The sequence below is a fragment of the Erithacus rubecula genome, assembly GCF_903797595.1.
Source record: "Erithacus rubecula genome assembly, chromosome: 28".
In the NCBI taxonomy this organism is placed as follows: domain Eukaryota; kingdom Metazoa; phylum Chordata; class Aves; order Passeriformes; family Muscicapidae; genus Erithacus; species Erithacus rubecula.
Genome location: NC_136680.1, coordinates 2,564,966 through 2,587,850, shown reverse-complemented (window position 1 = coordinate 2,587,850; position 22,885 = coordinate 2,564,966). Strand labels below are relative to the sequence as shown.

General features: G+C 54.9%; 2 protein-coding genes across 8 annotated transcripts; both read right to left on the bottom strand.

Moving 5' to 3' along the window:
• Positions 1-789: 789 nt before the first annotated feature.
• On the bottom strand, positions 790-5,314 carry PLPP2 (phospholipid phosphatase 2). 2 transcript variants are annotated; one of them, XM_079328377.1, is made up of 6 exons: positions 5,034-5,264; positions 3,005-3,156; positions 2,405-2,682; positions 2,175-2,232; positions 1,893-2,069; positions 790-1,800 (listed from the first exon to the last, which is right to left on the bottom strand). In XM_079328377.1, the coding sequence occupies exons 1-6, from the start codon at positions 5,083-5,085 to the stop codon at positions 1,663-1,665; spliced, it is 855 nt and encodes a 284-aa protein (XP_079184503.1). In that variant the 5' UTR covers positions 5,086-5,264; the 3' UTR covers positions 790-1,662. The 2 variants fall into 2 exon arrangements, with proteins under 2 accessions (XP_079184503.1, XP_079184502.1); XM_079328376.1 differs by having other exon boundaries at positions 1,512-1,800; positions 4,935-5,314.
• A 2,278-nt stretch (positions 5,315-7,592) lies between these two features.
• Positions 7,593-22,336, bottom strand: MIER2 (MIER family member 2). 6 transcript variants are annotated; one of them, XM_079328229.1, is made up of 13 exons: positions 22,250-22,336; positions 18,161-18,248; positions 17,506-17,654; positions 16,899-17,024; positions 16,136-16,259; positions 15,363-15,472; positions 14,677-14,746; positions 13,730-13,896; positions 13,206-13,287; positions 13,021-13,115; positions 12,130-12,233; positions 10,946-11,082; positions 7,593-10,290 (listed from the first exon to the last, which is right to left on the bottom strand). In XM_079328229.1, exons 1-13 carry the CDS (start codon positions 22,256-22,258, stop codon positions 9,827-9,829), a joined length of 1,725 nt encoding a protein of 574 aa, XP_079184355.1. In that variant the 5' UTR covers positions 22,259-22,336; the 3' UTR covers positions 7,593-9,826. The 6 variants fall into 6 exon arrangements, with proteins under 6 accessions (XP_079184355.1, XP_079184356.1, XP_079184353.1 ...); XM_079328230.1 differs by having other exon boundaries at positions 13,730-13,881; positions 22,250-22,335; XM_079328227.1 differs by having other exon boundaries at positions 12,106-12,233; positions 22,250-22,333.
• Positions 22,337-22,885: the final 549 nt, after the last annotated feature.

Here is a 22,885-nt window from a genome sequence, read left to right as displayed (position 1 = left end):
ACTGGAGTCACCCACACTGCACAAGCACATCAACACCACGCAGCCAGCCTGGGGCTTCCTGCTGTTCCCAGCAGGACAGAGGAGCTGCACTCACCGAGTGTGGGCTGACCTGGGACAGTCCACCCCACCCCAAAGGGATTGAGGGGACCCTCGGGCTTCCAGGGTGCTGCTTCCCAGCCCCCATCACTTCTTCCCAGCAGTCAGGAGGCCCTGTGCCCCCAGGCTCCCCAGCCTGGCCATGTCACCTGTCCCCAGCACAGCCCCTGGGCAGCAGAAGGACACAGGTCACAGTTCCAAGGCTCTCAGTTCCCTCCCTGCCTTCCCTCCGCTCCGGCTGCCAGAGCAGCCAAAGGAGCTGCAGGCACAAAGCGTCACTTTTTCCAAGAGCCTCTCCCTGCTTTCCCTCCTCCCTCGCAGAGCAGGGCTGTGATGCTGAGGAGGCTCCTGGGTCAGGGCAAAGGCAGTGACAGGATGGACCTGGCTGGGATGGGTCTTGGAGCCCCACACCTTTTCTTCAGCTCAAAATGCTGCCCAGCCAAAGCACAGCCCCCATGAATGTGACACCTCACAGCCAAGGAGCACCTGGCTCGAGGGTGCTGCTGCTCCCAACAGCCCTGGTCAAACCCACCTTGCAACTGGGAGAAGGGCTAAGCAGCCCTGACAGCCCCCATCTACCGGTGAGGGGCTTCAGACACCTTTCCCTGGGAAAAAGAAACTCCAAACACTTAAGCCCATCCACTCCAAGGCCAGGAGCATCCATGAAAAAAAGAAACAGGCCTGACACAGACATTCTTTAAGGATGATCTAATTTAAAAACAACATCATAATGAAAATGCATGTATTTTAAAAAGAGACCCACAGCACTCCAGTGCTGGAGGCAGCCACGTGTCAGTGATGGGACTGCTCTGTACCCATTGCTCCCCCATTCCCAGGACATTTGGACAGCTCCACATCCCCATTTATTTTCCTTTACCACAGAACATATCTCCCTAGCCCCACCACACACCCTAAAGCATCAGCTGAAGCTGCAGGAGGGACAAAGGCTGGAGCATCCCTTTGCCCAAGCCAGGCGTGAAGCAGGCAGGGAGCAAAGAGCTCTGGCTCCCAGCACTGCAGAATTGGGCACAGGCAGAGAAGAGCCTGCCCAGGCACCCTTTGCTCACAGCAGCTGCTGGCAGGCAGGACTGCTCTTAAAGGTAATCAATGGAGCAGAGAAGAGCTCTGGATTGCTTTAATCCTTTCCAAAAAAGTATAGCTAGCCCAGCAGCTGTCCTCCTCCCTCTGCGACTGTGAAGATTTGTACTTGTATGGCTGGATAATTTGACAGGGACAACACACACTCGGTCCAGGCAATCTCAGACTTCCCAAGGAGTTTGCTCTTCGCTCAGAGTGCTTTGCCAGCCCAATAAATCCACCCCCACGTGCCACCCTCCCCTCCCTCCCTTCCTCCACACGGAGGGCTGGGACAGCAGCCTTGGGGTGAGGACATCCCCTTCCCACGGGCAGGGTGCTGGCAGCACCACGGGCACGGGGAGCCAGGCAGGGCTGTCCCACTTGTGTCAGCCAGAGGCACCAGAGCCGTGGAGCCAATGGTTAATACAGAGCCAATGTCCCTGTCCCCAGAGGCAGGAGCACGGCCAGGGGCAGCTGTGCAGTCGGGGGTCACGGGGCGCCCCGGTAGCTGTAGTGATTGTGCTCGGGGTCGCTCAGGGTGAGGGGCAGGCTGGGCTTGCGCTCCGGGTCCTTCTCCTCACACTGCCGAGGGGGACGGTGCTTGAAGAAGTCAGAGACGTAGTGGACCTGGAAAAGAACAACAGGAAAGATGGTTTGGGATGCCTGTGCCAGCCCAAGCAGGAGCTCAGCTGAGCACCAGGCTGCACAGGGACACTCACAATGAGGACGGCAATGAGAGCCCCCTGCAGCAGCCCCACCAGCACGTCGCTCCAGTGGTGCTTGTAGTCGGACACTCGGGTGTAGCCCACGTAGATGGCGAAGGCAATGAGGAAGAACTGGATGGTGGGACGCAGCAACCGGGCCCACTTCCCCACCAGCCTGGCCTGCACATAGAGCTGGGCAGCAAAGAAGGCAGGAATCACTCAGGGCAGGGGTCAGCAGCCAGCCCAGTGGTGGGTGCTTGGGGCACGGGATCTGTGGGGGCCTCCTGGGGCACTTACCGCCAGGAACATCATGCAGTACATGCCAAAGGAAGAGTGTCCCGAGTAGAAGGACAGTCTGTGGGGCAAAAGGGATGAGTCAGCCCCCAGCTGGTCCCCACAAGACCCTCACCCACTCCACAAGCTGTGCTTTGCAACAGGAGAACCCCAATACCCATCTGGGGCTGTCACTGTGAGACCAGCACTGCTGGGCAGGTGGAAGAGACACATCCTGTGGCACCATGGCTCACCTGGACTCGGTGATGTTCCTGCTCTCTCCCTGGCAGACATTCTCCAGCTGCACATAGATGGAGCAGTTCACCTTGGACCAGTCAGGATTGCAGACAGCCAGGAAGTTTGGCCGGAGACGGCCAATCATGTACTTGGCCAGGTCGGTCAGGGACTGGCTGATGGCCCCTCCGAAGAGAAAGGTCCCAACCACCTTGTAGAGGGCAGCCAGGTAGTTGTTGAATTCTGACTTGGAGTAGAGACGGTCAGTGTAGACCAGGTATGCCTCCCCTGATGAGATCTGCAGAGACCAGGGGGCAAGGGGTGAGGGCTGGGGGCTACTGAGCAGCTCCCAAGGGTGCAGGAGGCTCTGTGGCAGAGCCCTGGCACACACCTGCCACAGGAGCTCAGGGACCCTCTCCCCCTCCCTGCAGGGAACCAATTCCATGGGATGTGGCTCTCCCCACTCCAGTGAGAGCTTCTGTCCCAAAGCAGAGCAGAGCTCAAGCTCAGAGTGTTGCTGCCCTTCCAGAGCTCTGGAGGTGGCTGTGCTGGGCCCCAGCTACCAGATACAACATGTCAGTATGACCCTGTCCTGGAGGAAAAGAGGTGGCAGCTCTTACAATGATAACAGTGCAGCTGATGGTGACCCCAGCCATGAGGCCGTGTGTGATGGTGTCTGCCTTGTAGGGGTAGCGGATGGAGTCATCGTTGCAGTAGAATCCTCGCTTGTATGGGGAGTTCACCAGAGTCAGGATGATGAAGGGCAGAGATGCTGCAAGGCAGAGAGAGGTGAGGACTGGGGACAGCAGCCAGCAGGCTCCACACCAGCACAGAGCAGCACCCATCCCTAAGTCTCCCCCCAGGAGGGGAGAGATCCCCTAAGGATCCCCCCCAGGAATGAAGTCCTGAGCTACCTGTACCCAGGGCAGAAGGACTGGAACCCACCAGTGCACTGCCCTGACAGTGATAGGGCCCTATCAGAGCTCACAGAGGCCTGTAGCACCCAGATACCACATGAGACAGCCACAAATGGGCACCCACAGAGCCTCTACGGCTGCCCCACTCCTCCCCAGGCACAGCAGTGGCAAGGCCTGATCCTGTGCCCTCTCCTCACACTGCCCAGTCTTTCAGCCTAGGAAGACAGAGCTGATAAAGTTAATGAGCACAGGCATCTTGCAAACCTGTTTTACAACAGGGAAGGGCCCCGAGATGGTCCCAGCAGAACCCTCACAGCAGCTCCAGGAGAGCCAGTGCTGGGAGATGCTGGTCCATGACCCAGCCCAAGCACAGTGGGACTCCAGTGCATTTGGCTTGCTCCCCTCATCCTCCCATAGCCCTCGTTTTTATCAGCCTCTCCTCTTCCCCGGCTCCTCGGGACTCTGGAGAGAGGCTGTGTTGGCTGGGTCAGCCTGGGTAAGGAATCTTTTCCACTCAGCACGCTGGAGCCCCGGCCATGGCCAGCTGTGAGCTCACCCGGGACAGAACCGTGCCCGAGATCCAGAGGGGTTTGGGATCTCTGTGCCGCACAGCAGCCGTGCCAGCCCCTCGCTGGAATGAGCCCCTGTCCCTGCCCCATCCCTGCTCAGGAACAGCCACGGACGGGTCCCAGGACGCTCCCCAGGGAAGCGGCCCCCCCCTCCCCGGAGGCCACCTTAAGCCGGGCTCCTCTCCCAGTTCCGCCTTTCCCGGCGGTTTCCGCCTCCCCTTGTTCCTCCATCTCCCGGGATCCCGCACCTTTGTCCCCGCCCGTCCCCGCCCGGGGGTCCCGCCGCCTCCTGCGCGCACCGAGCGAGCGCGGCGATGGAGAACCGGGAGCTGCCCCGCCGCCCCCGCCGGGCTGCCGGGGGCAGGGAAGCGTCCCAGTCCCTCCGCCTCTTCCCCGCACACCTCAGACGTCCATTTTCAGCTCAAATTAGACACCAATTTTCTTTCAGGATAATTTCATCCTCCAAAAAAAGCTCCCCTAAAAATATAAAGCACCGGCCCACAGGAGGGAAACTCACTCCGAGCGGCACCGGGACCCGACCTCCCCCCTCCCAGCCCCGCAGACAGGGAAGCTCCAGCCGCGATCCCGATCGGGGCCTTTATTTTTAGTCCGTCTTAATTCGTTACTTCCTTGCGGCAGTTTTAGAAACATTTACCCGCACTGGGGGGGGCGAGGGGGTCCTAGAAGGGGTGCTCCGAACCCACCGGCCCGGAGCTGCGGAGCCCCCGGCCCCTCTCCGTGTGCCCCCGGAGCGCCGGGCAGGCGGCCAGGGCGGCGGCGGCGGAGAAAACCTCCCGGTACCGCCCGAGCCCCGGCACCCTCCCGCAGAGTCCCAGCCACGGACAGACCGGGCTCCCGACCCCCCGCGGGACCATTCCCGGAAAAGGGAACGGCCCCGAGAACCGGGACCCCCGACGGAACGCGGTAGGGCTGAGGCAGGAGCCGGCGCCCGCCCGCCCGCTCCCGGCTCTCTGCGGAGGCCCGCAGCCCCGCACATCGGCCGCGCAGGTGCCGCCCACGCTGCCCCCGGCCCGGCGGCACCGGCCACGGTGCCTCCCTCGGACCTGGCCCCAGCCCAGGGAGCGGCCCCACCGAGGGCACCGGCGGGACGCGGAGCCGCCCCGGAGCCGCCCGCGGCGGGGGCGCCGGTGCGGAGCCCTCACCGACCGCCAGGCAGAGCACGTCGAGTGCCACGAAGACCTTCCTGCGCTCCATCCCGCAGCCGGTGCGGCCCCGCGGCCCGGCCCCGCGGCTCACATGGCCCGGAACGGCGCGGGCCCGGCCGGGAGGTAAAGTCCGGGCGGGCGGGGCGGGGCGGAGCAGGAGCCGGTGCCCCCGCCCAGGACCGGGGCGGGGCGGGAGCGGCGGGGACGGGACAGGTGTGGGGTGCGGCGGGGCAGGGACCCCTCTGGACCCAGACCCCGCTCGCCCCCCGCCGCTTCCTCGGGCCCCGCTCCGGCCTCCGTGGCTCCGGCCCTCCCGAGCCCCCCGGTGCCCGCCCCGCCTGGCCGCTCTCCCCGCCTCGCCTCGGCTCCCTCCCGTCGCTGTGCCAAGGGGAAGGGGGAGAAGAAAGCGAGCGAGGCCACTTTGAGAGCCGCCCGAGTCCCACCCGCCTCGGGACTGTGTCCCGAGTAAAAAAAAAAAGGGGGGACGAAAAGGAAAATTTTGCCCCTGAAGCGTGCTGTCTGCATTGGTGGGCGTTTGTGCAGAGCAGGCGTGAGGCTGGCTCGGTGGTGAGATGGGTTCTTGAGGGGACGCAGGGATGTCCAGGAGCCTGTGGATGCAGCAGACACCGGTGTGAGCGCACAGGGTGAGACAGGAGCTGATTTACCCGCTGAGATATCATTGGGCTGTATTTCCTGAGCCTCAGACGTCCTGGGAGCAGAACAGGCTCCCGGTGCTTCCCTTTGGGTCTGGGGACATGCTGAAACCCAGAATGGGGACAGGAGCAAAGGCTGGAGCACATGTCCCACAGCAATTCTCTGGTGGGAGCAGGGACAGTCGCATCCCGGCTGTTTGCTCCAAGCCGGATGTCTGGGGAAGGAAATAAATAATAAAGAAACCACCCATGGCTGATAACTGCGGGTGATTGAAGTGCATTATGAGTGGCCTGTGGAGAATGTCAAGGCTGTTTGTGGGAAGCCGAGAGAGCTGGAAACGATCTAGAGCTGCCCTGGAGTTTCAGGAGAGGGGACAGAACCACGAGAGGAGAGGGTAGAATCCTGCCCTGATGTGCCCCGGTGCAGCTTCCTCCTGCCCTCCAGTGCCATGGGGGCCCTGGCACAGGGCTGAGAGCCTCGAGGCAGGAGAGCTGTGGGGATGCCCAGGCTGCGTCGTGGAGTAAATGTGAAGATTAAGACTCTGTCTCACTGCTGATAAATCCCCCCTCCTCATCACAGCCTCCAGCAGTCCCGAGGGTGGGAGCGCTCCGAGCCGGGCCACCGTGGGGACACAGATGTGACAGTGTGGGGCTCCAAGGACACGGCACAGACTCTCGGGGAAGCGCCTCAGGACTTTGCCCCACGGGTGTCCGAAGCTGCGGGCGGGGCCGCCCGGGACCGGCCCGGCCCGAGGGTGTCGCGGGCGGAACGCGGAGATCCCGGGGCGGCTCCGGGCGGGTCCCGGGGGGCGCGGGCGGGTCCCGGGCGCGGCGCTGTGTCGCCCTCTGCCGCCCGAGCGCCGCAGCTGCAGCCGGGGCCGGGGGCGGCGGAATCGGGAACCGGGGGGTGCAGAGCCAGAACCGGAGCCTCCCCGGGAACCGGGGGGTGCAGAGCCCGAACCGGAGCCTCCCCGGGAACCGGGGGGTGCAGAGCCAGAACCGGAGCCTCCCCGGGAGCCCAGGGGGTGCAGAGCCCGAACCGGAGCCTCCCCGGGAACCGGGGGGTGCAGAGCCCGAACCGGAGCCTCCCCGGGAACCGGGGGATGCAGAGCCCGGCCTGGCCGGTCCCTCCCTGGGAACCCGGGGGGGTGCAGAGCCAGAACCGGAGCGCCCCCGGGAGCCCGGGGGTGCAGAATCCGGCCTGGACCCCTCTCCCCCGGGAGTCTGCAGAGCCCGGAGGATCCGGTCCTGCTGCTCTCACCGCCTCAGAAACAGCACTCGGGTGACACCAGCGTTTCGTGTCAAAGGATGCATCAGGGGGTGGGGATGCCTGTGGTCCCAGCTGAAGGCTTTAAGCACACTCACAGTTCCTGCTGTTCATCAGGGCTCCGAGGAAAGGGGGAACTCGCTCCCGTCCCTCCTGCCCTGGGCTGTGCCCACCCTCGTACCCAGAGCTGGGGGGCTGCACAGCTGGAGCTCTCAAGGCCCGGGACAGGCAGCCAGAGCCACAAGCAGAAGAGAATTTAAGGAGTCTGTGATGGAAGAGAGAGACTGTGGTGAGGAAAATCAAGGCATTTGCAGCAGGAGCACTGCTCTTGCCCTCAGCAGCTTTTTCAGGTTGAAGTTTGGATGCACCCCAGACTTGGCACAGGCTGCCAGGCTGTGGACTTGGGGCACCTGTAAGAGGAACAAACAGTTCCCTCCACCTGTAGAACTGGAAGGGAAAAGCTTTGTGCCTCCTCCTAAGCTGGGATGGCATCCCTGGCACAGGGAATCCTGCCCTGCCTGGAAAAGTGCACATGTGGAGGGCAGAAGAGAATTAGGGACCCCTATTCTTGCCTTCACCATCATTATACACTGGACTGTTGCAGCTTGGCCTTCAAAAAGAAGACAGACTTCTGGCTCACTTTCAAATTAGGTTTTTAATTAAATAAATAACGGCGAGGGGTCTTCAAGGCAGTGTCACTTCACAGTGTAGGGCTGGGGGGCAAGGGAGAAAAGAGTCCAGCATTGGGAGTGGCTCAAAGTGAATGTGCTTTGTACGAAGGAAAAAAAGAAAACCCCAACAAAAAAAACCAGAACCAAACCTTCTCTCCCAGTGACTCCCCCCACCCCATCCCAGCCTTCTTCACCCCTCTCCCTCAAAGTTATGTGGAAAAAGCGCTGCACTCATGTTGAAAGACCCCATGCAAATCTGTAAACAACACTGAAGGACATTAAGAGATTTCTGCCTCAGCCAGCTCCCCTCTCCTTTCATTAGGGCTTGAAATAAACCAAAAAGAAAAAATGGTTTCAGGAAAACTAAGAATGTTCTCAGCTGATGGAGGAGATGCCAAGGCCTGGCCCTCCCTGGGAGGGCTGCCTGTGCTCTCACCCTGCCTCCTCTTCTCCCTTCAGCCAAGGAGCTTCCTCTCACCCCCAGAAAAGGGGAATCACAGCCTGGGCAGTTCCACTATGGAGCGGGCATTCATGTTTGCTTTCTGTTCCCAGCAGCCAGGAGCAGCTGGAGGAGGCCCCTGCCCAGCACATCTGGCTGACAAAGCCAAGCCAGGTGAGGGCAGCTGCACGTGCTGGGGCTCAGCACCTCCCAGCATAGAGCTGGGGACCAAAGCAAATCCCTACTAAAGCACACAAACCAGATCTGGGGCTTAGGAGATGAGACAAGGTCTAATTCTGACATCCCATGGGGCTGTTTGATGCAGCTGCAGGGCTGGGCACACCTTCCCAGGGCCAGGTAAAAGGAGGATGCAGGCTTGTGGGTTTAGGTACCTGCCAAATCCACTGGCAGCAGAGCCAAGTGCACAACCACAGCTCCAAGGCTCTACCAAAGCAAGCACAAACCCTCAACCCAAACCCCTTCCCAGCTGCAGAACATGGATGGAAGAAAGGACTGTCTGCACCAGAGCCTTGTCCAGCAGGTGAGTGGAGAGCATTCCCTGCATGGAAAAAGGGGAATGAGAACACATTGAACCAGGGGCCAATCCCAGACCTGGAACACACCTGGGAAGTGAAGCAGCTTTGGACTCCAGCACACCCAAGGACAGGCTCCCATGGCTCTGCACAGCACCTGGCACCTCCCTGAACATGGCAGAAAAGACACACTTTCCACTCAGAACAGCCTGTTTTGTGACACAGGGAGGGGCAGAGATGCCCAGGGAGGCTCTGCTCCCCTGCCTGACTGACACCCATATCCCAGATTTTACACCCTGGGAGCTAAGCAACCTCCTTCCTCTGCTGACAAATCATTGGGACAAACTGGGAAGTTACAGATGTTTTCACCCACATTTTACCCTCTTGCATTGTGGATCAGGTCATCCCCTGGCAGCAGCAGCAGCACAGCTCTGGGCCAGCATCACTGTGAGTCTAGAAACTCCTGTTACTCCCCACACAAGTTCTCCCTGGCCCAGCACTGCACAGGAAGGTGAGAAGGACTCGAGTGCACATGATGCTGCTGCACACACAGAATCTCTTTCCAAAACCTGACACTTCTGCCCAAGGGCTGGGCTGGGCCAGACCACGTCCCACCTGCAGCTGGTGGAGAGTCAGGAACACGTGGCTGCTGGAGGAGGAAGCAGCTGTGTCATGAAGCCTGCCTGTCATGACCTGTGGCTGCTGGGAGAAGGACAGGGTGAGTGGCTCCTACTGCAACACTCTGCCCGTGGGAGAAGGGCCAAGACTCATCAGCCTCCCTTGGCATTGCCATGCCCACCTCTGCAGGAAAGTGCCCTGCAGCCCTCCCAAGCTTTCAGACCCCCAGCCTGCACCCTCACCATGATGGTGACACATCCCTCTTCTGAAAGCACCTCTGCCCTCACTGGGGCCAAGGGACACGTCCCCTGTCCCGAGGCAGGGACTCTCTGAGCAGACTGGCATCACCTGGGGTGACACATGGTCAGTGTAGGAGGGGGGTGATGGATCTCCCCACTCAGGAAAGCCAGCCACCACTTTGCACAATTGTGTCAGGATACACTGGAGCAGAAAAGTGTTTGGTTTCACTGTAGCCTTGGATCAAGGAGGATGGAAAGACGGATTCCGACCAACAGCTCCAAACTGTCCCTACAGGACAGCGGAAGTTCCAGAATTTCAGTCAGGTCAAAGTCCTTGCTGGGTCTGTGACAAATTTGTGACTGGAGACTCTCACTGTGACAGAGGCTCTGACCGAGCCACAGGTGCTGGGCAAGCCTGATGAGCAGTCAGGAAAGTATTTACATCCCCGATGCCAATGAGACCGAAATCTGTGACCGATAAGGACACTTGAGCAGGGGCCACCACTGCCTCAGGGTCTCTGTCCAAATCCACAGCGCCAGCAATTAAAGGCAACCCCTCATTAATGTCTGCAGGGAGAGTGAAGTCCATGGTTATTGTCTCACCAGAGTTCTGCAACGTCTCCTGCTTCTCTGGCAGTGCTGGTCCCGCGGGGGGCAAAGCAAAGAGCTCTGGCTCAGAGGGGGTGACAGGGTGGCGTGGGCAGGGCACAGGGACAGTCTCCTCCGAGGGGTCGAAGGAGCAGTTTGTCTCTGAGGGGGTGCTGCACTCGTAGCCCTGCCCCGACTCGCTGATGCTGCCCAGGCTGCAGGCTGTGCTCTCCACACTCAGGGGCTCTGCTCAGGTGGGCACAGCCAGGGGGAAGAGAGAAGGGGACACAACAAGGGAAAGAAAGCCACAGTGAGTCCACAGTGCCCAAACAGCCAGGTCAGTCCCACCTAATTCCAACATTATTTGTTTGATGGCACAAGTGTTTCTTTATTACAGCAACTAAGATCCCCTGCCAGTGCTACTGAGGGAAGGCAAGATGCCCACAGCAGATGGGAGGCCATCAGTGTTTCTATGGAAATCAAAGGAAACCTCACAGACACGCTGCAAGATAAGCCAAAGCCCAAATCCTATCCACTCATGCCAACAACCCCAGGAGCTGCCCACACAAAGCCTTCATCTGCAGTAGGACAGTGAGGGAATGAACCCATGTTGGACTCCCTGCAGATCTTCTCACAGCCAGCTCTGTGTGAAAGCAGTTTGCACCTCATTTCTGGGGTCTTAACCCAGCCTCTGGAGGAGCTGCCTGTGTCAGTGCTTTGGGAGCACCTCACTCAGGTGCCCAGTGAATAATCCTTTTGTTTTGGGAGTGACCTAGACCACACCTCCAAGCCCAACACAGGAACAACTGTTTTATAGTCACCTCTGGTCAATGCAGAGACTGACAAGACTCTTCTGCTGACACCAAAATTCCATGGCAAACAGACAGAAAAAAAAAATTACCTGTGCTCTCAATTGCTATCTGATCTTGACCAAAGTGAGCATCCAGGCAGCCAGCTGCAGAGGGAATTGGTGGGGAGCTCCGAGAACGACTTGTGTTTTCCACTTCAACCCCATCCAGGTCATTGTCAGTGAAATCCCTGTGAGGAAAGAGAGAGAGCCTTGCCACCACCTGCCAAGCAGAGAGATGCAGGCAGGAGAAAGGGTAGCTAGGATTAAGACTCATCAACAAATAAATCAATGGGAAGGTAAAGACATCACTAGAATGAAAGTCCATCCCTCCCTGCTCTGCAGAGCCTGGCTTAGACTCTGCCCTGAGGAGGTGATCTCAGGTAACACAGTGTGGCCAAGACCAGCCCATGATAAACCAACATGGGTTCTCAGCTTCCTAGAGAGCACTGCTCTCAGTTCTGTGAGCCTCAGCCTGTTCCAAAGGGAAATAAACACATGGTCAAACACCCAGGGAACACCCAATTTCATGGAATGGCTGCGGTGGGTCCTTAGTGTGCCAGCAAAGAACAAATGATGAGAACATATTTTCTCACCCTAGGAAGATTTAAGATTTCAGGTATTTTCCTGTCTTGCATCAGAAATAGAAAAAAGAATTAAAATCTAAGCCTTCGTCTGATGTTTTTAATTGATTCAGCTTCAATATTTCATTTTGACCTATTAAGAGATTTCCATTTCAACCTTCTTGAAAAGGTGTATTTTGAAAAGTACCTTCTGTAATTAGCATACATTTCAAAGGGAAGAATTTGCCTCAAAGGGTAATTAATTCAGGTTCCAAACCACCAGAAATAAGTAGATTTCTGAATTCAAAAGGCTCCCTTCCCAAAACCTCATCAAACTGAGTCCTTTCACTGAAGTCTGCTCTGAATCCCTGTCCCCAGTTTTTCATGGATGCGTTTGTCTGAAACAAAACTACTTTCAACACCCAGGAAAGGACAAGGAAGTCCACATCCAAGCAAGCAGCTCTTTTATCTTCCCTCCCCACACCAACTAAGTGTTTGTGCTCTGAGAACACCCCGTGCATCCCTCCATCCTCCCACCCCAGAAACCTTCTGGAGAAGAAAGCGCAGTCTGTTAAGCGGAGGTGCTTTGCAGCAGGAATCTTCACTGGGAGGTTAATATTACTAATTTTAGTGTGAGAATATTCCACGCACGTGGCTCCAGGGTGGAGGACGTACTTCTTCCTTCCTAGACGAGTCTGCTGAGTGAAGTAGTCATAACGTTCTGATTTTTTCCACATGTAGTAATACTCCACACACTCGCCCACCGACCGGGTGCGGACCTGAGGAGAAACACCCCAGTCAGGACACCCACCCCCATCCAGGTGCACCTCCTGGAGCAAGGAGCTACTTTCCCATTTAACCAGCACAGAAAATTCAAAGTGCATTACAGTGATTTACATTGCTATGGACACATTGCTGCAGAACAGAAGCACGTACTGAGGTTTCCGAGGTGGCCAGAGAAAGAAAGAACTCCCCACAGCACACAGCTGTTGTCACAGACCCATGTGGGCCACACACACTCGTGCAGGACCTTCCTGCATTTCCAGCAGCAGCACACTTAGCAGAGAGAGCAAACCTGCATCCATTGTCACTGGCCAGCGTCAACATGCCTACATTTAACCAGTGGTAGAACTGGACTCTCTGGTTCTGCCAACTCCCAGCACAGCAGCATGTCCCGGGGCCCAGCTCTCCCTACAACAGCATCTGCCATTCTAGAGGACCCCAGGGGACTTTACGAAACATCCACATGCTCAACTCACTCATTCACAGAAGTACTGCAAGGGCTGAGAGTTTGGAAAGAACTTTTGAGACTCCAGAAAGGGCTAATCAGTAATTAACTGACATCACTCATGCAGGTCAGTGGTGTTTGTGACTTCTCCCACCTGGAAAATAAGGCAGAGCAGGGCAGTGAACAGCCCATCACCTGCTGGCATGAGTCAACACAAAGCCTGGGATTGGAACTAGGCCATCCTGAACTCCCTGTGTCAGCTGAGGCCCAAAGCACACCTCTGGTGCCCGAGCACCTGCCTCCTTCCCCTGCTCCTGACCTGGGGGGAACAGCCTTACCTTGTTTGCTTGGATAAGGTGAAAGTTTTTTCCATGGACCCTAAAGCCATGTTCAAAATTTCTACATTCTTCCTCGCTCCAGGCACAAAGCTCATCTGTAGCAGAAAGAAAGAGTTGGAGGAGATGTGCAGAATCTAGAAAGAGTTGCATGTGTCTTGATGAACCCAGATAAGGGGGGTCCTCACCTCTGATAACCTTCACATTGAACCGTAACCTCCGCAGTGCTTCTTCTGCATTGAAGTTGCATTTCACCAGCTCATACAAAGCCTGGGAAACAGAAAGAAATCCCTCACAGCATATACCTGAGCAACACACCACAATCCAGCCTGCTCATGACTCACATTTGTCTCATAAAACTTCTGTTTCCCAGGAGCCACCTTGCTCCTAACCCCAACTTGATCACCACCAGATTACCCCACTTTTTAAGTTTGGATTACAAACCCTGGGACTTGACAGATGCAGTTGCACCAGAATCTAACCCAGCTAGCTTGAAGTAAACACAGCTGCTCTGACATGGCTGATCTGCTGACTTTTCCAGTCTTCCCAATGGGAGGGTAACCAACCTCCGCAGACCACAGCTGGGCACACACCCTCACTTATCCATGAGGATCACTGGAGTTTGACCTCATTCTGACCTCTGCAGGGAATGTGGCACTGCTGGGCCAGCACCACCTGGGCCTGTGTGGGTTGTAGGAAGCCCTGAGCTCACCTGCTCGTTGTCCTTGACCACCTCTCCCTCTGGCAGGCTGCTGGCAGACAGCTCGTCCCACTGGCGCTTCACAGCGCGGTACAGGAATTCTTCCACCTCCCTCTCAGGGAGGATGTTTGGGTCCCAAAGCAGCTGATCTTCATTCTCATAGGCTAACAGAAAAAGCACTGAAATAAGATAATCAAACAGAGAATTCTGCTGCTTTTTGAGAAGTGGTCTGCATGGACATGCATGGGGGAGACAGAGGAGGGAGGAAATCTTTGCTCGGTATTCCAACTCAGCACCAGAGATGACAAACATCTCTCAAGGCATTGAATTTTCCCTCCTGATTTTGGAAGCAGATAAGCTCTTTATATCTCTTTTAGGGCCTTTGGCACGGGCTCAGCTTGCTTCCATTGTTTCAGAAAGGTTGGCTGACAAAACTTGCCTTATCATATTCTCAAAGATTGCTGTTTTGATTAATTAATCCTGGCAAATAAAGACCATTTCAGCTTTCTTGTCCAGAAGCTCAGCAAGCTGGCACTCATACTGCACTCATTATTGGACACAATCTGTGAATCAAGGCACCTCTGCCTACTCTGCAGACATCCCAAAATCAGAAACAGATCACCTCCAGGGAGCACTGAATGACACTAACTCCCTGCTTAAGGAAGATGTCAGAGAGACAAAATCAGAGCATCCCCAGATGGGTGTTCCATCTCTTTGGATACAGCTGAGACCCCCTCCTGCAAACCTGTCACACCAATCCAGCTCTCTGAGCTTTACCAATTCTCTACCTGTATTCCCAGCCCTATTAACTTGGGCACATTTCAGCCACTAAATCTGAATGTCAGCACTGAAAGTTGCCAAGCCTGGAGATACAGAGCAGGACTGGTGATCCAGAGCTCATCAGATCCCCCTGCCAGCAGCCCTACACCCAAACCAGGCACAAAGAAAGGCTCCCTTACCTTTTTGCCTGTGCCTGTTTAAGCGGAGGATGGGAACAGTGGCTTGGTACTGAGGTCCAACCATGATCTCCTGAAATCCCACAACAGAGAGGTGAGAAAATGGGAAATGCTCCATGCAGACTGTACTTCATGATTTAGGGACTAAACCACTACAAGGCTGATTTATTTACTGGTACCCCCCTCTGTCACTATTATTTCTAGTGAACCCTGACTATTTTATAGGGTAACTAAGAAGATTTACTACCAACCAGATGATACTGTGGGTATCTTCAGAATTTACATAGTTTTAATGTAAAAGATCTATGGCAAGCAGCTAAGGTTGGAAATAAAGCAATGCAGAGGTTCTCCTGCAACCTTCCCAGCCAGGATGAATTTGGAAGCCTGCTCCTCTCTTTAGAAAGATGGTTTCCCCTCAGTAAATCCTGCTGGGAATACTGCACAGCATTTCACCTTTATTAGGCTATGGGCTGCAGATTTAATTTACCAAGGCACAACAGACTTCCCTTATCTGAAGCAGAAGATAATTTTGAGCTTGTGTTAAAATACTTCTTGTAACTCACATTTGCCACTGCCATCCACAAAATCTAAGACATCAAGATGCCATTTGGGGAAATAACATAGTGCTTTGGTGTCATGCATTTTTCAAACTCAGGAGTCCCCCTTTCCAAGGCACTTGGGTCATTTACCTTCTTACACTCGTTGGATGGGATAGAATCCACCTCTGAGTCCTCAGCCATGGAGGAAGCACATGGAGATGAACATGGCTCTTTATCTTCATCAGCAAGGAAGTTGTTTGCTTTGTGGGAAAGGAAAAGATCTCTTGTTAAGAATTTTTTATTCTACTTCTTTACATTCCCTCTCCTTCCCTTCATTTTCTGTCCTAAAGTCCCTTTCAGCAAAGTCTACAGTGACAACTTACCTGTATTTTAATTTTCTCACTTTAAGTAAAAGAATTTGGACACTTGCCACATGGATGGCCAACCTGGGGATCTCAGACACCTTAATATTGCAAGACAGCAGAAGAATAACATCACTTCATGCTGAGTCCCTGTCACAAATAACATCACTTCATGCAGAGTCCCTGTCACGTGCTTTGGCTTCCCACGTATTCCAATATTTAGGAACTGCCACAATACATCACTCTACTACTACTGAGAGATGTCAGATGAGGTACTGATCTTTCAGATTGCAATTACAGCAGGCAGCAAAACAATTCCCACTCTCTCAATATTCTGAGTTACAGCTCAAGACAATTCTCCCCTCATCCCACTGCCCATCAACGCTCTGTCCTGTCCTACCCAAATCCCCGTAACGCCTCTGCCATGCAGACAGTCCCCAGCAGGAAAAGTGGAAAATCTGATGTCAGGAGACTGACAAAATTAAGAGAACCATTCTCACCCTCCCCTGCACATCATATGTAAAAGTGAACAGCAGCTACTTAGGAACTAGTGACACATACAGCCAGGCTGGTTTGGGAATAAGTCCGATGCATCGTGGGACGTGACGGATGGAGTCAGATCATCAGCTGAAGATTGTGTCTCCTCCTCTTCTTCCCCTGAAAGCAAATCCTTCGCTATTTGTTCCTTTTAACAACAACAAGAAAGTGAAAAATATTTTTAAATTTAAAAAAATAAACGAGGAGGAGTGAAGCTAGAGTAAAAGCATTTCTGGCCAACAGTGGCCACATCCATAGATCTCCTCACCCTCCCACAGCTTGTCCAAAGACAGATTCTCTCTCACACTCCCACAACACCCAGACTATTTTCCCTAGAAGCACTTTAACAAGTGTCATGAGTGACTTCCTATGGAAGCCAGGGAATATGAGCAAGCAATCCTTGCTGTAGAGCTCCACTCACAGCAAATATCTCAAAGATCCTGAAAGACGAAGAAAGGGAAAAAAACCCCAATCCCAAAACAAACCCCACTATCTACAGACTTTAGCTAGAGCAGGAGGAGCCAAGGCTTCACCTAGGAAGATACAAACTTTCCCTGGCTTTTTGCACACCCATATGGATGTGCAAATACTTGTAATAACTCTGTATGGATCTTTGGCTACATTTTGAAACAGTTATCCTTCCTCCCCTCTTCTCTAAACACTTTACACATGTTTCTGCACATCCTGCTCCTCCCTGGGACACCAGAGCCAAACCCCTTCCAACCCCTCTAAAATGGGGGGAACATCAAGAACCTGTGCAGACACCCAGACAGAGAGCTGCTCTCACCTTATCCAGAGTCATATCAGGGAGGTTGGGAGTGATGTCATTGCTCTCACTGTCCTGCTCCGAGATGGGATCAGATGCCTCATAGCCATACAGTGCGAGCAGCTCCTCAAATGGCATTTCACTGCTCTGAGCAAGAGGAGGACAAAGCTGCATCAGGAAGAGAACAACCACAACAGCACCACACCAGCTGGAACAGGGATACTCAGAGGCTGCAGGGCAACTCTGCTCCCCTGGGGGCTCTGAGCAGCCTCAGGTGAAATGTTGGGATCCACTGTAACCTGTCCCTCTCATAGGTATGGGAAAGCCAGGAACTTTCACCCCAAAGCAATATAGTCTAGGGCATTCATAAAATACATTTATCTTTTATTCTTCATTTCAAACAGGTTAAAGATTCCAGACAACACAACTGCATTTAAGCAGAGGAAGAGGAGGAACAAATCCCTGTAGTAGTCCTGTATCTGACCTGAAGAGACCCTCCCTGTCACCAAGAACAGTTTGTGTCCCACTGAGGTCTCTGTGGGACCACCCACAGCTGAAGTCAGGGCTTCACACAACAAACAAGCAAATCCTCCAGGTAATTTCCCTTCCCCTCCCCTGCTGCCTTTACCTGAGAGGCACTGAAACTCTTCTCCAGCTCTTCTAAAGGTTTCTGCTTCTCCTGAGTATCATCTTCCTCCCTTTCTTCCCTCACACCATAGTTCTGGGAAAGGATCTCTGCCAGGTTCAGTCGATGATCAGCTGAGCCCATTGACACAACTGCAGGGATCAGAAAAAGTTGGACACTAGCACCACCATGGACCAAATATTGAGATTCAACAAAGCCAAGGATGATCCCTTCTTGTATGTGTGCAGACATTGCAAGCCAGAAGAAGAAATTAGGCGTAACAAAAGAAAACAGAGATCACAACTGGTAGCAGCCACTGATCAGCACAAAGCCTAGTTCTATGCACATTTGAGTCCCACAATTGACTGGAAGTTGATTCTTAAGGTTTTCTGAGGATTTGTATCTCACTCCTCACTGGATCACAATGTGTGTACACACTGCAGTCACCTGGGGACATTTTTAGGGTAATCACCCCTTCCTCAAGAATGTGCAAATCAACACCTGTAGGAGCTTCAGCATCTTTAAGCCTTTCCCCCTCTATCAATCAACATGGGAATCAACCAACAGGCAGGGGAGATGTTTCAAGGAGAAGGGAAGCGATCACAGAAACTTTGTTTCCAGTGGAAGGCAGAGCAGTAGGGGGATGAGCCTGCAGTACCTGCTGTGCTCTGAAGGGCCGGCTCTCCAGGACACAGCCCCCGGGCTGGGTACGCGGCCACCCTCGGGCTCTGCCGCCCCACAGAGGCCTTCAGGAAAAGAGAAAAACATGGCTGAGACAGCTCTCCCTAAAAACACAACACCCCTCCACACAATTCACCCCACCGGCAAATGAAATTTGTGTAAGTTCAAAGCAAAAGTTACCCAAACCCACAGAGGGCAGTGTGAGGAACTGTGCTGTCCTAAAGAGCTCATGGGGTGTACTGAACAGTTCTTCCTGTACTCCTCACCTTCCCCTCAGTCCATGTGTTTCCATTCCATTTTTTTTACCTCCAGCATTCCATCTACTATCTATCCCCCCACCAGCTTGAGACCTCAGACCTTCATAGTTTACATCTTCATTTAAAAGGACCTGGATCCTCAGCTGTTATTCTAAACACACACATTGTGTCTGAGCACAGCATTTTTAGGGACTGATCCTTCAGAGATCAGCCAGCCACAACACCCTGGCTTCTCCCTGCAGCCAGGAGCTCAGGGGCACCAGCAAAGGCACAGCTGAGCAGGCAGGAAGGAGCCTGGTAGGACCAGGAGAGGCACAGGCAAGGTGGGAGAGGCTGAGCCAGAGCTGGAGAACAGACACCTGCAGGGTGGCATTTGGTGCTCGGTCACAAGTTCAGGCAGCAGCATGGGCTGAGGAAAACAACCCAGACAGAACATCTGCTGCTCCTCAGGCTGATGTGCATGGAAGTGATGTTCATCAAGTTCAGCCTAAGCAGGGAGCAAGCAGGTAAACAACCAAAGCTTCTGGGTGACTGAGAGCAGCTGATTGCAGAAGAAATATCTCAGAGTCAGTCCCCCAGTCCCCAGTGAAATCTCTGCAGGATACTCAGCCACCAACATCTCAGCACTCCTCACTGGCTCAGTTGGAGCCAGGACATTTATAGCCTTCCATAGGAGCCTCTTACAATTTATTTAAGAAAACACTCTATAGCTTCACATTCAAATCTAACTTCTAAAAACAAAGCAAAGTATTCACCAAAAAAACGCCACCACAGACTGTGGGTTCTGTGATAGCCTTCAGCTATCAACATACAGCCTGGAAATTCCATAATAATGGAGGAGATGCTTCCAGTCCACCATCTCCCAAGATAACCCCCCCAGAGACCACCCTGGCTCCAGACAGAGCCCTACAACCATGCACACAAAGAAAAGGGAGAAGTTATGGCACGATGAAAGGAGAAGGGGAATGACTCCATTTTGAGGATGGTCATACCAGGAAATGTCTCTGTAAGCTGGGAAAGTATCAATGTGCCTTTGTTGGGCTTTGCTGGAATGTGACCAAACACAAAACTCTCTTGGATAAATCCTTCCAAGCAAACAGTGGCTTCATGGAAAGGGTGTGGTCCACCCTTACTCCCTCCAGGTCTTGGACAATCTGAAGAACACACTTTGTTCAGGCAATGATCTGTAGATCAATGGCACCTCCTTGCCTGCAGATCAATAAGGCCTCTGAAAACAAAGGCTGAAGCTGTTGGCATGGATGGGGTGGCTTGAAAAGGTGTCAAGAATATTTCAGGAACAATGAGATCTCCTATTAATAACCATGTGCTGAAAGCAGGAGGATTGGCCACTACAGCAGTGTGACAATTCCATAACTTATCAAGAGTTTAGTTCTCTGAAGCAGGAATTGAGCACCAGAGCAAATGGGAATGCTGGAGTCACCATGGAATAACCAGCACTTCTGGGGCTGAGAAAACAAGAAACAAGTGATAGAAAAGCAAATGGCCCATTCCATGCCCAAATTTAAACACATGTGGAATGGAACAATCACTCAGATTATTCACAAATCCAGAAGACCCCAGAAACAAGAGTCAAAGGAATAGAAGAAAAAGGCAGGCCTGGCTTAAAAATGCAACTGATGACAGAATATTTCTGATTGCCCTGATTACCAATACCATGGATGTGGAGTTACTTGGTCTGAAGGTAAACTAGGTGCAGCCTGACACTTCAAATCCAAACATCACACAGGAGGCAGAAATGCAAGAGCATGGCACACACCAGGAACCCAGAGAACTGTTCTGGGCCAGGGTGCCACTGCTCTTGCTGCTGGTAAGAGATTCTATCACCACCAAAGGTCACAGCAGGGAACTCCAGTTATTCTCACAGTTCCAGTGATGCTGGAAACTGGCTCCTATGCCCGTGGGACATTAATCTTGGGGGACAAAAATGGAGATTAAATTACTTTAATCTCACTTTCCCACCCCCATCACTGCTTTCCTCCTGCCAGCTTCTGCTCAGGCATTAGAATAACTTTTCTCTCAGAAGTTACACTGAGGTTGGTCAACTACTCACTCTCATGCTTGTATTCCTGGGTGACTTCTGCACTCCCTCCTTAGGTGTGGACTCAAGGTGTTGAGCACACAGAATGAAGCTCAACCATCATTTAGGAAACATGGGCAGAGGCAGAGTCTGAGCTTTCTGCCCTGACAAAGTTGTTTTACAGTGTGAAGCAAATTGTGTCTACCCTGAGAAAACCTTCCACACTGAAACCACTCTTGCAAAAAAGTGAGGGGAAAAAAGAAGTTTCCCTTTTCAATGCTACCCTTCAATAACTAATGTAGTTTCCTGAGCCAGTCTAGCACACATTTCAGATTCAGCAAGAAGTGTTCCTGCTTCCTCTGCCTTGTCCACGGGGCCATTTTCCACAAACTCCAGCTGTAGCCAGAGGGAAGCAGCATGGATGGAAACAGATTTGTCCTGCAAGTTATGTCTCTGAAAGACTGAAGAATGAACAGATGACACAACACACAGACCACCTTCTGCCCTGCTCAGGAAGGTCAGGGCCCCATCACACCCATGCACTGTCACAGCAGAGATGTTCCACAGCCAAACCTCATCCAAGAGACAATGACAGTTCCTGGATGTCCCCTGGACAGACCTCTCTGAGCCACAGCCGTGCAGGGTGCCAAGACAGCACTCTGGCCCAACAATGTGCCCAAATAACACTTTGGCACGAGTGAATGATAAGCCTTGGTGCTCCACCAAAGACCAAGCATGGTGGATGGGCAAACAGGCCAGGCAGCACCTTCCTCATGCAGAATGCTGAAATATCCTGGAAACGAAGCCCTGCCCTTGGACAAGATGCTGCACAGCCAAAGGAGATCCAAGATCCTGCCACAGAGGACCTCAAACTCTTCCCAGCACCTTTGTTCCATGTTGTGGTGACCATGAGGGTCACACCATGGAAATGAAGTGTGCATCTGTCACAACAATCATTACAACAGGTCAAGGATATTTGGGGGACATGGCAAGACCTGATGGGCAATGGCATCACCAGCTCAAAGTGTGAGGGAGCAGTGGCAGAAACGCTTCAGCACAAGACACCAAGACAAACACGATATGGCAACTGGGCAGGCAGTGGGGAGTCCCACCTGGTCCCCCTTCCTTTTGGCCCCTAAACGAGGCAGTGAGAACCATCCTGGCCACCCAAACCCACCATTCCCGACACATTCCCCAGCCCTCTGCCATTCCCAGGATCCTGACCTCCGTGCTCCCCCCTGCTCAGGCCGCCTCTCCTCTGCGAGCCCCTTCCAACGGCTCCACACCCGACCCGGCCCCAGCGGCCCCACCGCGCTCTGGCTTCTGCTGGGCCACAGCCCCGGGGCCCCCGGCCCGTTCTTCCCGGGCCTTTCCGCCCGCTCTCTCCCCTCGCAGCCCCCGGCCCGCAGCCCCTTCCCGCCCCTCTCCGGGCCCCTCTGCCGCGCCTCAGGCCGCGGGGTCCCCGCGCCGGCGCCGCCCGCCCCGGCTCTCCCGCCCAGGAGCCGCTTCCCCTGCCCGCTCCTCCCGGCGCCCCCCGCCCGGCCCCGGCGCCCCTCGGCCCCGGCCCGCCCCCGCCCCTCGGCCCGTTGCCGCCCAGGGCCTCGGCGTCCCTCGGCCCTTAGGCCCCCGCCCTGGCGGCCCGCGCCGGCCCATCACCCCGCTGCCGCAGCACGCCGGCCCCGGGCAGCCGCGGCTCGGGGGTGCCGGTGTCCCAGCGCGGCCGGGAGCGGCCCCGGGCCCGGCGCGACCCCGGCAGCGGCTCCGCGCTCACCTCCGCCATGGCCGAGCGCGAGCGGCAGGGGGCGCGGGCCCCGGATGCGGCGGCGGGCGCTGATTGGCTGCGGCGCGAGGGGGCGGGGCCGGGCCGGGGCCGTGTGAGGGGCTCCGGTTCTGGTCCCGGGGCCGGGCCGGGATCGCTGCGGGTTCGGGGCTGGGTCTGGGCGGAGCTCCCGTCCCACCCGCCGGTACCGCCCGGGGATGTGTCTGGGGAGCGGCACGGAGGGAGGGGAGTGGAGGCTACCGGTGCTCGCAGGACCCGCCGGGCCGTTTGTGGTCGCTACCGCCGCTGTGAGGCCGCGCGGTTCCAGCCCCGCAAGGAAATGAATCCCCTTGGGCCGGGTCCCTTGGGCCGGGTCCCCAGCTCCTCCAGGCCACAGGGACACACCGGGGGCCACACAGGTCAGAGGAACAGCCGTGCTGACAACCCCAGCCTTGTACACGTATCACGGAGATTGAACCTCCAGAAAACAGTTTCAGGGATCCTCACTGATCGCTCCCTTGATAAAAAGTCACTGCGTGTCATTTAGAGTTCGTAGATGAGGGAGATAAGGATTGGAGCCCAGAGAGAAGGGTCTGTGCCTCGCAAGGACTGGGGTTTAGACACTATCTGATCGTTCCTTGCTGTGCT

Excerpts from the sequence above, each read along its gene's own strand:
- PLPP2 (XM_079328376.1), bottom strand. The coding sequence starts at position 5,085 with ATGGAGCGCAGGAAGGTCTTCGTGGCACTCGACGTGCTCTGCCTGGCG. Across the intron at positions 2,683-3,004 it reads TCAGCTGCACTGTTATCATT|ATCTCATCAGGGGAGGCATA; the intron begins GTAAGAGCTGCC and ends TGGTCTCTGCAG. Across the intron at positions 2,070-2,174 it reads ACTGCATGATGTTCCTGGCG|CTCTATGTGCAGGCCAGGCT; the intron begins GTAAGTGCCCCA and ends TTTGCTGCCCAG.
- MIER2 (XM_079328227.1), bottom strand. Across the intron at positions 13,288-13,729 it reads TGGTCAAGGACAACGAGCAG|GCTTTGTATGAGCTGGTGAA; the intron begins GTGAGCTCAGGG and ends TCTGTTTCCCAG. Across the intron at positions 13,116-13,205 it reads CAATGTGAAGGTTATCAGAG|ATGAGCTTTGTGCCTGGAGC; the intron begins GTGAGGACCCCC and ends TTTCTGCTACAG.